The 16,490-nt window shown below is 37.9% G+C and overlaps 1 protein-coding gene across 1 annotated transcript in view; it reads right to left on the bottom strand.

The window, feature by feature from the left end:
* Positions 1 to 485: 485 nt before the first annotated feature.
* LOC106875737 (uncharacterized) overlaps positions 486 to 16,490 on the bottom strand; it is a 30,786-nt gene continuing 14,781 nt past the window's right edge. The window contains exons 3-9 of the mRNA XM_014923985.3: positions 15,330 to 15,366; positions 12,952 to 13,091; positions 11,668 to 11,797; positions 9,920 to 10,139; positions 7,394 to 7,460; positions 6,676 to 6,794; positions 486 to 2,667 (exon numbers count right to left, since the gene is read on the bottom strand). Of these exons, the coding sequence (XP_014779471.2) occupies positions 742 to 2,667; positions 6,676 to 6,794; positions 7,394 to 7,460; positions 9,920 to 10,139; positions 11,668 to 11,797; positions 12,952 to 13,091; positions 15,330 to 15,366 (2,639 nt within the window). The 3' untranslated portion in view covers positions 486 to 741. The remainder of the gene's footprint in view (positions 2,668 to 6,675; positions 6,795 to 7,393; positions 7,461 to 9,919; positions 10,140 to 11,667; positions 11,798 to 12,951; positions 13,092 to 15,329; positions 15,367 to 16,490) is intronic.

Here is a 16,490-nt window from a genome sequence, read left to right as displayed (position 1 = left end):
GGTTGTACCTGTAGTTCAAAGGTCCAGCCGTCTCATTCTGACTTATGGTGATTTTGACTACCCTACAGATTACATTAGTGGCACAAGTGTCTGTGCAAAACTCAGTCGCTGACACTAAATCTCAATGAGTAAAAGAGTCCAGTGGAGTGAAAAACAGGTGTATTCATCATTGAATATATTCACCAACAGATATACACCCAACCACATATATATATATATATATATATATATATATATATATATATATATATGTGTGTATGTATGTATGTATGTATGTATATATACATACATATATAACCATCATTTAACATCAGATGATATATATGCACACATACACATGTATATGTAGTTATGTATGTATACACACACTCTATATTTTGATAAATATAATCACTCTACACAATGCATTGAGTACTCTTATTCTTGTTCATGAAATAACTTACAAATCATAACACACATATATATATCATCGTTTTCTTTTATACATATATATATATATATATATATATATATATATATATATACACACATGATGATGTGGGGAAGAAGATGACAAAAATAAGAGACTTAAAATAAGAAAAATATAAGTAGAAAAGTGAAACAAGAGGTTGACCTTTTGACCTCCTTGACCACAGGAGACAGACAACTAAAAAAAGAAAGAAAATGGAATAAAAAAAGAAAGAAAGAAGGAAAGGAGAAGAAAAGTAAAGAAGAAAGCTAAAGTTGGAAACAATTATCATTTCATACTTCATCATCACTAGACACTTCTAACTGATTATGTTGCCGATAGTTACGACGAGCACGCTCCACTCTGTGCTTGAAACGCTTGAATTCTGTCCACACAGGTTCAAAACTGGGACTGTTCCTAGAGCTACTACTACTACCGCTACTACTGCTACTACTAGCAATGTTATTACTAGTATTTATAGCACTACCAATGCCGGTGGTTGTGTTGGATATGTCATGGTTATTTGCAGCAATGATAACATTATTGTTGTTGTTGTTGTCGTTTTCAACAGAAGAGAACAAATTAGAAGAAGTAGTATTGGCTGGTGATGATGATGGGTGTGAGCTGTTGGTGCCCCGTGTTTTTGCCACCCCAGCAACAGTGATTCGACTGCTGTTACTTCCAGTGATTTTACTCATGGACTTAGCAATGTCATCGATCTTGTTGCTGCAGCCGCTGCTGCCGCTGCTGCTGCTGCTGCCCTTGTTGTTTTTGTTCTTGGTGTTCAGCAGACTGTCCCCTGTGGCACACGGCTGACTGTCCACCTTGTGCAAGTAGGGCCCCAGCTCCATCTCATCCCTATGGCCTTTGCCCTCTGCTGAAGCTACAGCGGATGACACAGAGCTGCTGACTGACACTAGTGACTTCGATGTGGACATCGACCGGTCCTGCAGACATGGGGAGGAGGAAGAGGAAGAAGAAGAGGAAGAAGAAGATGAGGAAGATGATGAAGAGGAAGTGGTAGATGTTGAGGAGGATGATGATGATGATGATGATGAAGATGAGGAAGATGAGGAGGAGGACAGAGTAGGAGTCTGGGCAATTAGTTTATTCTCAGTCAATTGGTAACTAGAAGCATTCACTTGATGGCGTAGTTCCTTCCATTTTTTCAGATCAGCTAAAGCCTTCTGCTTTTGCTGAGAGTCGGTACCGTTCCGTGAGGGCCACAGATCCACTGATGAAGCTGTAGAAGATGCTGTTGTGGTGGCAGCAGGTGACACCATTTTCTTTAGTTTAGCTTGAACAGATGCAAGATAGTTGCCATCGTCGTCAGATTCCGAACTAGAAGGGTTCCAAGGACAGACTCGTTTTTTAACAGCTGAGATATGCCTGGCTTTGTTGAACATAATGTTGGCATTTTCTTTTCTCTTTCGGGCAATCAACTGAGAAATACTTTTACGGTTGCTATTAGGTTGCTGTCCTTCCAGCATCGAAGTGCTACCATTTGCAACATCGACAGTTCGAGGAATAGCCTCACTTTCTAATGGCACATTTAATAATGTTGATGAATTTACACTGGTCGAGGAAAGATTTGTGTTAGTATTGTTGTTGTTTGTACTGGTGGTGTTAGTATTTGTGGTTGTAGTAGTACTGTTGCTACTACTACTAGCAGTCTTGTTACTACTATTATCATCATTACAGTTAGTTTTATTACTGCTGCTGCTGTTGTTGTTGTTGTTGTTGCTGTTACTGTTGTTGTTGTTGTTGTTCTGAGACTGAGATGATCGCAATGGTCTGCTCCGATGCTGTGAATTGTCAGCATCTCTTGTGCTCATCACACTAGCAAATGCAATAGTGAAAGGACTGTAACCCCCTTCTTCTTCATCCGAACTGGGATGAGGTGACATTTCAACAAGCTCAGCACGAGCCTGAATCATTCGTTCATAAAATTCATCCTCGTCATTTGTAGAAAAATTGGAATAGTCATCCTCGGAACTCCAGCCTTCTAATTCGCGTTGTACCAAAGAGTCAAAAAAAGCCATCATACGAGGGTCTTCTTCCATTGATTGATGTGTATAGTCATGTGACATCACATGACCACTGCGCAGGACTAGGTTAATATATTCCTCGTGCGTGTAGACAGGACGCTCAGGCTGAGAAATTTTCGAAGTTTTTTTTAAACTGCCATTTGAACTTGGAATTAAAAACGGGCTCCATATCTGTTTAAAACAAACAAAAACAAAGTAGAAAATTATAAAAAAGAAAGCAATTTATTAAAAGCATGACAATCATATTTTACACATTATTCCTTACCTTTAGCAATCAGTAACCTACATTAATATATCACATAACTGAACAGACTATCAGATGTTGTTATACATCGCTGGTCACAATGCACTTTGCATCGTTTTAATCTTTGAATGATACCACACCCCACAAGCTAGGCAAGCAGGCCAACATTTCCCCCTGGTCAGAAGGCTAGTCCATCACAGGGTTACCCATTCACAGCTGAGTGGAATGAGTGAAGGCATGTGGTCTAGTGGTGAGTTGTATTGCACTAACAATTGTGAGATTGAGGTTTCAATTCCCAGCCCAGCTGCATGTTGTGTTCTTGAACAAAACACTTCATTTCAAATTTCTTCAGTCCGCAGTAATATATACTGAACATATAACTATATCAATCTTCTCCAGTTTTCCCTATCCCTTCATTCACAAGAGTAGAGAATATGTTATGGACAATGCTACTTTTCTATAGGTTAAATATTAAAAAATAACATTCTTAGGTAGAGCGTTGGGCCTCATGGAGGCAAAGTGGCTGAGCTCCTTTCGAGTGTTGGGCCTCACGGAGGCAATGACCAAGACCTTTAGCATTATGTTGTGCTTGAGAAGACTCATCAAGCCAAGCAAAATCAGTCATGGCAGATACTGGTGTCACGCAAATGGCACCCGTGCCAGTGGTATGTAATAGCACCCATTACACTCTCAGATTGGTTGGCGTTAGGAAGGGCATCCAGCCGTAGAAAACTATGCCAAATCAGACTGGATCCTGGTGCAGCTTTCCAGAGTGCCAGCCCAGTCAAACCGTCCAACCCATGCCAGCATGGACAACGGACAGTAAATGATGATGATGACGATGATGATCTGATGTCGAGAGTTATCCAAAATGTTTTAGAAATGCAACTAATTGAAAATAAAAATTGTCTTGCAGATTCAGTTTCCACAAAAATCATGAATGCAACATAAGTGCAGGCGTGGGTATGTGGTTAAGAAGCTCGCATTGCAGCCACATGGTTCCAGGTTCAGTCCCTCAGCATGACACCTTGAACAAGTGTTTTCCACAATAGACCCATGCCAATCAAAGCTTGTGAGTGAATTTAGTCGATGGAAACTGTGTGGAAGCCCACCAATGGAAAAGAAGGCAAAAGATGAAAAATACCATCAGTTTAATAATATCAAAGTTATTTTATTAAATTTTACTAACTCCTTTGTAATAAAATACGCTGCTTTTGTTTCATTTAATTTCCAAAATAACAATGAATTTAGTAAAATAACTGTTATTATTAAGCTGCTTGCTTCAGACATAAATTAACATTAATATTTTGATGGAAAGTTTTAATTCAGATCACTTTAAAACAGGAAGTTGTATAAAAGAACGATGGCAGACACATGCGGGTGGTATCGAAAGGGGAGACAACTAGTTGCTACTATTTTAAACAACACCAAAAGGCTAACGCTTGGTCATGTTTGAAGACGAGGGGGAATAACTCTGGAATGTTTTATGATGAACCCGATTAAAGAAAGTATGATACCACGAACAGTATATCATCATGGTCATTATTTTAACGTCCAGTTTTCCATGTTTGAATGAGTCAGACGGAGTTTATTGAGCAGAATTTCCTACAGTCAGATGCCCTTCCTGTGCCTAAGGAAGGTAATATTTTCCCAGGCCAAGACATGTTTTTGCAGAATATTGGAAACGAATGACATCCATTTACAATAATCCAAATCAAGACAAGGAGACACGAACGCAAACACACTCACACCCACACACATAAATATACACATATACGTACATATATATAATTCCCCCAATTGTAATCCCATATATAACTATGTGTAGAGTGTGGTTGAGAAAGACACCAATTGCTCTGCTTGCAACACCAAGGTCGAGCTGGTGGCCAAGATGAAGGAGATCTTCAAAGATTTTCCCAAAGACACAGTGATAACACATGCACCAGATTCCAAAGCTGTCTTGTGGCCATAGTGGAAGCTGAGGGGCAGCTTCTTTGAGTAAACTGTTATCTTGCAGTCATAATCTAGTTGATATTATTGGATTTTTTAAAATAATTTTAGTTTTGGACTGGATATTGTTTTCTTTACTTTTTATGCAAACTGTCAAATTTAGCCTCATCATCATCATTTAACGTCCCTTTTTCATGCTTGCATGGGTTGGACGGTTTGACAAGGACAGATGAGCCAGAGGCTCCGCCAGATTCAATGTCTGTCTTGACATGTTTTCCTAATGCCAACCACTAAATAGGATGTACAGGGTGGGTTATTTTTATGTCAAACTTAGCCCAAACACCCTGTATGGGTATGCATGCACAAGTGCACACACACACACACACACACACACACACACGCACACACACACACACACACACACACACACCCATGGTAGTCTTCTTTCAGTTTTTGCCTAGCAAATCTACTTACAAGTCTTTGGTCAACTCAGGGTTTGGTAGAAAACACCTGCTGAAAGTGCCACACAGTGGGACTGAACCTGAAACTAAGTGGTTGGGAAGCAAACTTCTTAACCACACAGCCACACCAGCACCTATCAGAACGTTAAAACTTACTAAGCAAGAAACACATCAATCCCAAAACATCTATTCATAATTACATTATGTGATTATGAGAATTTGTGTTAATTAACAGTGTCTGCTGTGAGTAAGGGGTGAAAGATGAGGTTACATGACTGCCATACACAGAAGATATATCTAACATTCCATACAGTGTTCTTCATTGAAGATGTTTTTGTCTCTTTACTTTACTAACAACATAGCTGGACACTACTGCAACACGTTCCTAAAAATACTTCTTATCTTATTCCAAGCTAGTTGCAGAACATACATAAAACACCCAATTAGCTCCTTCTTAAATTACCTTTGCAAAGACCAAAGTCCAAAAAACCAAACCAAGTGAATACACTTTACCAACCTCACTTCAAGCAGGACAGTAAATCAAATGAGTGCAGGTATTGCTGGTGGTTAAGAAGTTCACTTTGTAACTAAGTAGTCTCAGGTTCAATTTCACTGTGCAACATCTTGAGCAAGTGTCTTTTATCACAGCCTTATGACGACCAATGCTTTGTGAGAGAAATTTGGTAGATGGAAGTTATCATCATTTTAAATACGGAGGTTTCTCTGAATTTGGATACAACAGTTTCTGCAAACTTGGTTCTGACAGCCTTATCAGCCAGTGCTTCCCACCACTTTATCTTGTAGGTCATTTGAACGATCACAGCTCTAGTACTACACACATGATAAGAATGTCTGGGGAAAGAATCGCTGAACAGGTTTTACAGGCAAAATCAACTGGCAGGAGACTCAAGGGTAGACCATGAGCAAGATGGTTGGATAATATCCTTGCATTCAGTTGGTTTCACTTAGGGATCCATCCAAGTCAATTAGAGATGCGTGCTTCTGACAGGAAGGCATATTTGAGGACTTTGCTCCCATGACCCTCCAAGGATTAAGAAGGCAATGAAGATGAGATGCAACGAGATTTAAAATCCACATTTCCATGCTTGACTGGATCAGACAGAATTTGTTCAGACAGAATTTCTGCAGCTGGATGCCCTTTCTATCACCAACCTTCATCTGTTACAAAGCATGGTAATATTTTCTCAAAGCTAGACATGTTCTTCATGAACAACTTTGCTTGCATGATGATGCTTATATGTAACCCTCATGTGATGTTTAGTCAAGGGTTCACACACATGCGTGCATACACACACACACACACACACACAAAAGTGTCTTAATTTATAGAGCCACCAAAGACAGAAAAATACAGTAAAAAAGTAATGATGTATCTTTAAAAATATGTTTTGAATATAACAGATACATTTGAATTATTTTTTACTAAAGAGAACAAATTTCTCCCTAAGTGTCAATTTGTAAATAACTACAGTTTTCAAAACAATCTTTTATAAATTTACAAACCTTGACTACTTTCTCCACACCAGATGATACTATCAGATGGTTGCATGGATTAAATCGCACTTGGTTTACAATAGATCGGTGATCCCTAAGGACCATGTGAGCTCTGTTTACATAGGTCCCTGATAATGAGAATAGCAAAACAAAAATCATATCAATTGTAGCATTTAGAAGATGATAATCATAATTAACTATAACAAAGTGGAATAACTCTGTTAAGTACTAAACCGACGAATTTTAACTCTAAAATGGCTTTGAATTTATGAATAATAAATGTAGCTTATCAGGAAGAGATGTTTCCTCTCACAAAATACAGTGAGATTTGAAGCTAGATCCAGCTCAGCAAACCAGGTTACATCTTTAGAAACTGAATTACAGGCAAGAATCACAAGATGGATTTTTAAAACCAAGCCAAGCCAACTGCCAGAAGACATAGGGATGGACTAAGAATGAAATAGTTGGATAATATCTAGTCTCGGTCAATGCTTGGGAATCTAGCTGCAAAGTGTAATGATAGTTGCTTCTGATAGCACGCTTTGGAGAAGGTACCTGAGGTCCCAAATCCCATGACTTTCCCAAGAATAGTAGGGAGAAAGAAAAAAAGAATGAATGAATGAATTAATTAATTAATTTCAACCAGTGTAACAGTTATGATGAAAAGTAATGCAAGACAGGGATACTCAAGAATTCAAAGTATTAAAATTGAATAGAAAACACTTACTTTTCGATAAGTCTTCAGGAATCTTCCACATATACAAATTAAAATCATCAGAGCCAGACAGAATGTACTAAAAATGGAAATAAATTGAAAACTTCTAAACATGTATATTTACAACAAAAGGTTTACTTTACAGAGGACAGATAATATGAGTTATGATATTACATGTCCACAGAATAAACATTTTAAGTGTTACTAAAATAATATTGTCTAGAGAATGGGCAATTTAAGACTATAAATATATAATTAGACACTTGAAGTCAATATTTAGCAGAGGTACATGGACACAAACGAAATTTTACGTAGTAATGAAGTTCCCAAAATTAAGGACTGCATATTATATTGAAAAAGAGAAACACTAAGGAGAAGGAAACTTACAAGAGGTGAAAAATTAGAGACAGAATATAGAGAGTAAAGCAATACAGCATCATGGAATGTTCCAAGATATTGGCAAACATCAATATATAGGACTAAATTAATTCTTGAACTTGGAAAAGCAATTTCTTTCATGCAACACCCTAACCATTAAACCATGCTCTGCTGAACTCTACACAGTTTTTCTCTCTCCATTTTTTCCCTCTAATTCCATTCTGTTGAAGAGCATAGACTCGAAATGTAAAAGACCTTTCAATTTTCACCAAGCATTAAACTAATACACCTGCTTGTTGTTCCTACACCTGTCTTTGTCTTTTGTTTTTCTGTAAATTTAAACTACATACACAAATATATGTATGTATGTATGTCTTTGCATTTGTGTCATATTTGTCTGCAAAAGAGACTGATAGAATAAGTGCCAGGCTTTACCAAAAGACCATACAAGGATTAATTTGTTCGACTAAACCTTTGACGGTGGTGCCACAATATGGTTGAAATAAGTATAAGAGAAAAAAAATTGATTACTACACAATATCCATATTTAGTAAATATTCCTGCCATCCCAGAGGGGGAAACCTTGAGATAAGCAGACATTGTTTTTATTCAGCCCCAGGTCAGTCCCAGTCCAGTAGGTCTATGTGCAAAGACACCCCAACCATGACCATTACATTCTTTTTTTTTTTTTCTTATTTTTTGCAAGTATATTGTATAAGACTACATTATTGAATGAACCCTTCATTTTATAATAAATATGTCTGATTTCAAGGAGGTTTGACTGTTGTTTCTAGTAAATTAAGTAATCATTTAAAATTCTTTCTATTAGAGACACAAAACCTGAAATTTTTCTGGGGAAGGGGCAAGTCATTTCCATCGACCCTAGTCCTCAACTGATACTTATCAACCCTGAAAGGGTGAAAGGCAAAAATCAACTTAGACAGAATTTGAGCACAAAGTGTAAAGATTTTGTCAGGCATACTAACAACTCTGCCACCTTAAGTAATTATGTAAAACAGATACAAAGAACATTATTTACATTATTTACATTTGACGGATATTTGTCCTCATCTTGTTTGTTGTTAACACAACGTTTCGGCTGATATATCCTCTAGCCTTCATCAGCCTTAACAACAAACAAGATGAGGACAAATATCTGTCAAATGTTAGCCTGGGCAAAGTTTAGAGAGCTCTTACCCCTGCTGGCGACAAAGGGACTCTCACTCAGAGTAAAAGGCAGACTGTATGACGCATGCGTACGAACAACCATGCTACATGGCAGTGAAACATGGGCTGTAACTGCTGAGGACATACGTAAGCTCGCAAGGAATGAAGCCAGTATGCTCCGTTGGATGTGTAATGTCAATGTGAATACCCGTCAGAGTGTAAGTATCTTGAGAGAAAAGCTGAACATTAGAAGCATCAGTTGTGGCGTGCAAGAGAGACGATTGCGCTGGTATGGACATGTGGTGAGAATGGAGGAGGATAGCTGCGTGAAAAAGTGCCACACCCTAACAGTTGAGGGAACCCGTGGAAGAGGTAGGCCCAGGAAGACCTGGGCTGAGGTGGTGAGGCAAGACCTTCGTACATTGGGCCTCACCGAGGCGATGACTACGGACCGAGACCTTTGGAAATGGGCTGTGCGTGAGAAGACCCGGCAAGCCAAGTAAGATCGTTGCCAGTGCCCCTGGACTGGTTCTTGTGCGGGTGGCACATGAGATGCACCATTTTGAGCGTGGCCGTTGCCAGTACCGCCTGACTGGCTCCTGTAGGATTTTCGAGCGAGATCGTTGCCAGTGCCCCTGGACTGGCTTGTGCGGGTGGCACATAAAAGACACCATTTCGAGCGTGGCCGTTTTCGTGCGGGTGACACGTAAAAGCACCCACTACACTCTCTGAGTGGTTGGCGTTAGGAAGGGCATCCAGCTGTAGAAACTCTGCCAAATCAGACTGGAGCCTGGTGTTGCCATCCGGTTTCACCAGTCCTCAGTCAAATCGTCCAACCCATGCTAGCATGGAAAGCGGACGTTAAACGATGATGATGATGATGATGAATTCCTCATCTCTTAAATATAGAACTGTAAGATACAAAGAAGTTAATGAGAAAATTACAAGAGCACAAAATATTTACATAATGTAATGAAAAGAAATAACTGATACCTGATCCTGGTCCCCAGCAAAACAGCAACTTTTCATTGTACATGAATTATAGTAGCCAGGTTGGTCAAATTCACAGATAGGGGTCGGACTATTGAAGTTATAAAGGACCGGTGGTAATCGACGACGGAGAGCAATAATTTTATCTCCCAGAGAATTAATACGGACACTCATACAACTTTGCTGTACATGGTGACCGGTGCCTTCGTAACGTAACACAGAGCTACAAAAATATGAAACATAATAACTTAAACATAAGAAATACAAGTGGAAAGATACTACAAACTCGTTCAACCCATCTGGCTAAAAATAAACGATTAACCCCTTTTGTGACAGGTTCTGAGACGTTTTGGCACAGCTGTTTTGGTGCTGCCAATTTGGCATCATTGACTCAACACTTACTGATTTGGCATCAGACATTTTAGTGTTTCTCTTGTTCTCTCCATCTCTCTCTCTTTCTCTTTCTGTATATGTGTGAGCATCGAGTTATATTTGTATGCATATGTTGTGTCCCTCATTCCCTTCCTCTATCATCATTATCATCATCATTTAACATCCGCTTTCCATGCTAGTATGGGTTGGACGATTTGACTGAGGACTGGCGAATCAGTTAGCTACACCAGACTCCAATCTGATCTGACAGAGTTTCTACAGCTGGATGCCCTTCCTAACACCAACCACTCCAAGAGTGTAGTGGGTGCTTTTTACGTGCCACAGCCACGCTCAAATGGTGTTTTTTACGTGCCACCTACACAGGAGTCAGTCCAATGTTTTGTTCACATGCCACCGGCACAAGTGCCAGTAAGACAAAGCTGGAAGTGATCGCGCTCAAATGGTGCCTTTTACGTGCCACCGGCACGGGAGCGAGACCACTGCTCTGGCAGTGATCCCGCTCGGATGGTGCTGTTAGCACTCCACTGGCACGGGTGCCAGTCATAACTCTATGTATGTGTATATTTTTGTATGCATGCATGGAGTAAGATGGGGGTTGTCTTCAGTGCCAAAATGTACTGTTGCCAAAACAGTTCAATGTCCAGCTATACCAAATTGTTAGCTACATATAAACAAGCTTGGGAATGTGACAGATTGTGAGCTTTGGTAATAAATACACAAAAATAATTCTTGTAGTTAAAGATGACTGGTTGATGCATCCTTTTTGCAATGATCTCTTCATATTCCAAATGAGAAAGAATTTTTCTTTCTCTTTATTCACCTTATAGATCAGTGGTTCTTAACTGGGGTCTATATGGCCCTTGAGGGTCCATATAAAATTCTTGTGGGGGTCAATGTATCAAAATAGAAAATTGGGGACCCACAATAGTATTTTATTTCTTTTAGACATATGTATTGGAATGTACTGGAAGAAACAGCTACACTTCTATCTCTAACATTTTACACAATTCAACCTACACAAGTTAATGTGTGGAAAACAAAATAGGAATTTTGAGAGATGTTTCCATAAAACTAGTTTTTAAACATCAAATAGCTTTGGCAGTCCACCAGAATAAAAGAGTAATCAAAGGGATCCATAGATAAAAAATGGTTGAGAACCCCTATTACAGAGTAAGGAAATGCCTCTAAATGAAGGCTGCAAGGGATATATATATATATATATTACCAGGAATAGACAAATATTACCAGGAATTTAGCTCCAGTATATCTATCCAAAGATACAATCTTCAACACCACAATGCAGGTTTAGAAAAAATTACTTTTCAACATCAGGTAAAAACGAAAAAAAAACATCTTACGTGCGGGGTTTACGGATATCCCAGAGACCAAGGCCTTCTCGGACATTAGCTGTAGCTAGAAGCCGTGGTTCCATAGGATTGTACATCACAGCATGCATTGAGGAGGTGTATTCAGCCAAACAAAACTCATCTAAAAATATAAAAACATGTATTATATATGAGTCTAGGACATTTACCCCTCCATGGACAATAACCCCCACTCTAAGGACATTTACCCCTGAGGACAACAGATGATGATTTAAAACTTCTTAATATATTGGAGAGGGGGTAATTAACTAAGGGGGTAATTGTCCTAGGGGGTAGTTGTCATCGGGGGGGAACTGTCCTATGGAGGGAGGGGTAATTGTCCTAGGGCAGGTAATTGTCCTGATATGATTATACATATATATATATATATATATATATATATATATATATATATATATATATATATATATATATATATATATATATGTATGTATGTATGTATGTATGTATGTATGTATGTACATAGTTCAAATTTACAGAAAACAAATGATTAAGACAGGTGAGGGAACAACAAGCAGGTGTATTAGTTTGATGCTCGGGAAGAATGGAAAAATCTTTGAGACACAGCAAGAGACACAACATAATTTTGCTATGTTAACATGTACTTCAACAGGGACATAACCTGTTAGTATTACTTGTTTCCTCTGCAGGTAATGTTGGCTACTGGCTTCTTCTCTATAAGAAGCTATTACACTCTTTGACAGGTTTCATTTTTAATCCTACTGAGTTCCACACTCCTCCACTGCTAACAAAAACTGAATTGGGCTGGCCACTTTGGTTGTACATCAACCAACCAACTGCCCATGAGACAAGTTGTACTGGATTACATAGTATCAGTAGCATGCAGAAAATAGTCTAACTACAACAAATATACATCTCACAAACATATCTATTGACAAAAACTTCTCAAGCTTTATAACCTTTCACTGGACACAAATACAGTCCCCTACCTTGCTCCTGCACAAAAAAATAAGTATAATGAGCCAACAAGGAGCTTCTATGTGGTTGCTCAACATGTTAAAACAACAGCCAAATCTCCCTCAAATCATACCTAACTACTTAAAAAATAAAAACCGACACATTGCAATTGCTGCATCCTCCTTGCTTTCTGCCATTATTGTTCCACTCTACATGTTTTTCCTAATTATTCTACAAGTCAAATAGAACATTAACAAATATATTAGCCTTATCTAGTTAATCTAGAGCCTTTGAAAAACCTGACAAAGAAAAGTTTCCAATGTTAAGTCAATGGCTTACCTCTAACAGGTTGTTCCCTGATGTCGATAATAAGAATCCGTCCATCATCACAAGCACTAGCAAACACATTATTATTATTTGGATCAACTGTAAGGCCGTACACAGCATCTTTATGTGGGAATATATCAATCATTGCACCACTGAACAAAGAAAATTAATGGAGAAATTAATGGAGAAATTAATAATGGCTTCAAATTTTGGGACAAGGCCAGTAATTTTACAAAATGTCAGAAAGTCAATAACATCAATCATGGTATCCAACTGGTACTAACTTTATCAACTCCAAAAGAATGAAAGGCAAAGCTGACCTCAACAGAATTTGAACTTGGGACATAGAGAGATCAAAGAAATACTACAAAGCATTTTGTGTGATCTACTAACAATTCTGAGAACACTTTCTTGTTAAAAAAAAAAAAAAAATCAATATTCTTTTCTATTCTAGGCACAAGACACAAAATGTTGAAAAATCCTGTTATATTTTATTTTTAAATATTATAAGAAATTGTATTTAAAAAATTGTTAAAATATTTTGAGTATTGTAAACTATAATCAATTTGTTGCACATAAATTTTAACAACGGTATCTTATGCACCATTTTGAGCGTGACCGTTGCCAGTGCCGCCTGGCTGGCCTTCGTGGGACTTTCGAGCGAGATCGTTGCCAGTGCCCCTGGACTGGCTCTTGTGTGGGTGGCACATAAAATGCACCATTTTGAGCGTGGCTGCTGCCAGTACCGCCTGACTGGCCTTCATGCGGGTGACACGTAAAAGCACCCACTACACTCTCTGAGTGGTTGGCGTTAGGAAGGGCATCCAGCTGTAGAAACCCTACCAAATCAGATTGGAGCCTTGTGTAGCCATCTGGTTCACCAGTCCTCAGTCAAATCATCCAACCCATGCTAGCATGGAAAGCAGACGTTAAACGATGATGATGATGATGGTATCTTATGTGGATCCCCAATGGTCTTATGGACCCTGTTTGAGAACCAATGATCTAGACCCATCAGATGTACTTGTACTTGCCTCTTCTGTTTTGACATTTCCACAGTGATTTCACTCTCAGGCCTTTCTATCTAAAATTGTACATTCAAAACTGCTAGGAGTAATTTTCAGGTTAATTCCAACAATACAGCAGCTGGAAGGAGACAACTATTTACAGCCAGATAGACTGAGCTAAGCAGAATGAGGTACCTTTCCCAGAGACGCAAATACAATAGCTACAGTAACATTTCAACTGATAACTTGTGATAAGTAGCCTAATCCAAAAACCTAATTTCATAACCACTGTACCACAATTCTCAATCCCACCCAATTACAATCACTTTTGACATAACTGAAATGATAAATAATGTTCATACCTTTTTACTGAGTCGTATAAGTGAAGTAATGGATTCTACTAAGTTACAGAATCAATTGCTTGTATGGTTAAATAACTAATCACATAAGAGTCATTACACCTACCATAAACACAACAAAATCTGTTTGAAGACACAAGGTCACATCAAGAATCTTGCAAGCCAAATACAAAAATGAAGGAGTACAAAACTATAGTGTTGTCATTATCACCACTACCATTTTAACGTTCCACTCATTACAGGTATATTTTAACCCCTTGCCTGTCCTGCATATCACATGTGATACAAAGAATATATTTCTTGGTGTCTATGCATAACATATGATACACATTCCCAAATGTTTCCAACCACCACAGTAACATGGGACTTATGAAAGGAAAGCTTTATATTACTCAGCATATATGAAACCAGGGCTAACTAAAAGTCTGAAAACAAGCATGAATGTTTAGGACAAGATATGAAAAAGCTTTGGACAGACAAGGAGTTAAGAACCTCTGAATATTCCCAGATATCATCATGCTATTTGGCACGAGTGGAGGAGAGAGTAATACTATCAAATAATGCTAAAATCAGGATGCTTTCCAGTTAAAGGCTGATGATGGGAAAGTGGAGCAACATTTATTGTTTTAAAGGTAAGTTGTTTGTTATTAGTATTATCTACAGAGTAAATAGTCACATAACACTCATTAATTGTCTTGCACCAGTAAAATCTTATAATATACAAGACAATAGTGATTTCTGCACCTGCTAGTTAAGACAGTAGGGACTGGTGGCCCTAGTCTAGAATCTAAGACAATAAGCATTTTTAGTTTTGATCTCTAAGAGAAAAGGATCATTCTGAAATGGAAACTGAGACAAAAGAATGCTTGTAGTTCTGAATATATAAATGGTCTTGAAACTGAAAAACAAGGAATATATTGTACGGTTACCTAAATGGTGAAAGAATTAGAGAATATTTCTGATACTACATCTTGTAAATGACTAAATATAAATAAGAGAAGTATCATATATGCAAAAATCTTACCTCTCTATATCATGGACTTCAACTAATTCATCATTACCTACAGATGAAAAGAGATAGAATGATCAGATAATTACTAGAGAAGAGAACACATAAACCACATATTGTAAACTACAATTTCAAGAAGCCAACCCAACTATATTTTACACTTCAAAAGTCGGTAAGAAGCTTGCTTTCCCAACCACATGGTTCTGGGTTCAGTCCCATTGTGGCACTTTGGGCAAGCGTCTTCTACTATAGCATCAGGCTGATCAAAGCCTTATGAGTGGATTTGGTAGACAGAAACTGGAAGAAACCCATCATATATATATATATATATATATATATATATATATACACACACATATATAAACACACACATAAATATATACAAATATATTTATGTGTGCATGTCTTTGTGTCTGTCCCCTCACCACTGCTTGACAACTGATGTTAATGTGTTTAGATCCCCACAACATAGCAGTTCAGCAAAGGAAACCAATAGAATAAGTACTAGGCTTACAAAGACTACAAAGTCCTGGGGTTGATTTCTTCTACTAAAACCCTTTAAGGTGGTGCTCCAGCATAGCCATAGTCAGATGACTGAAACAAGTAAAAGAATAAAAGAAACTAATGGGTTTATTAATCTAACTTTATAATATATGATAAGCTATTCTACTACAGATCAGCACTCACAATCTGGTATTCTCACAATCTGGTATTCTCACAATCTGATATTCTTACAATCTCATAAGTAAACTTAAACGCAAATGAAATCTTTTGCTCATGAACAGCCTCCTCTTTTGTAATTTCAGGCTGCTCTGTTTCATCAAAGTAACCATCTTCTGTATCTCCCACGCTTAATAGAAATAAATCTATTTATTAATTCCATGCTCTCATCTGACTTTACAAGTATAAGATGTCTTTCAAACTAGATAATAAATATATCAAAGATCTCTCTGCAGAAATATCCTTTTAAGATAGCAGAATTAATTCTTGTTAATAACAGTAACTTCTGAAATGTGAAAGATGTAATCAGTGATTTCAAAGTGCCAATCCAACAACAGCTATATTTCACACCAAAGAAGTTTTCAGTTAACAGAGCTGTTTGACCACTACAAGCCAACATAAATGAGCATGTGGTTTTCATGAGCTTATATAATTATACTATCGACAATTAACATA

Source organism: Octopus bimaculoides, chromosome 11, assembly GCF_046866305.1.
Source record: "Octopus bimaculoides isolate indiv1 chromosome 11, ASM4686630v1, whole genome shotgun sequence".
Lineage (NCBI taxonomy): Eukaryota > Metazoa > Mollusca > Cephalopoda > Octopoda > Octopodidae > Octopus > Octopus bimaculoides.
This window is presented reverse-complemented; position numbering and strand designations above follow the sequence as displayed.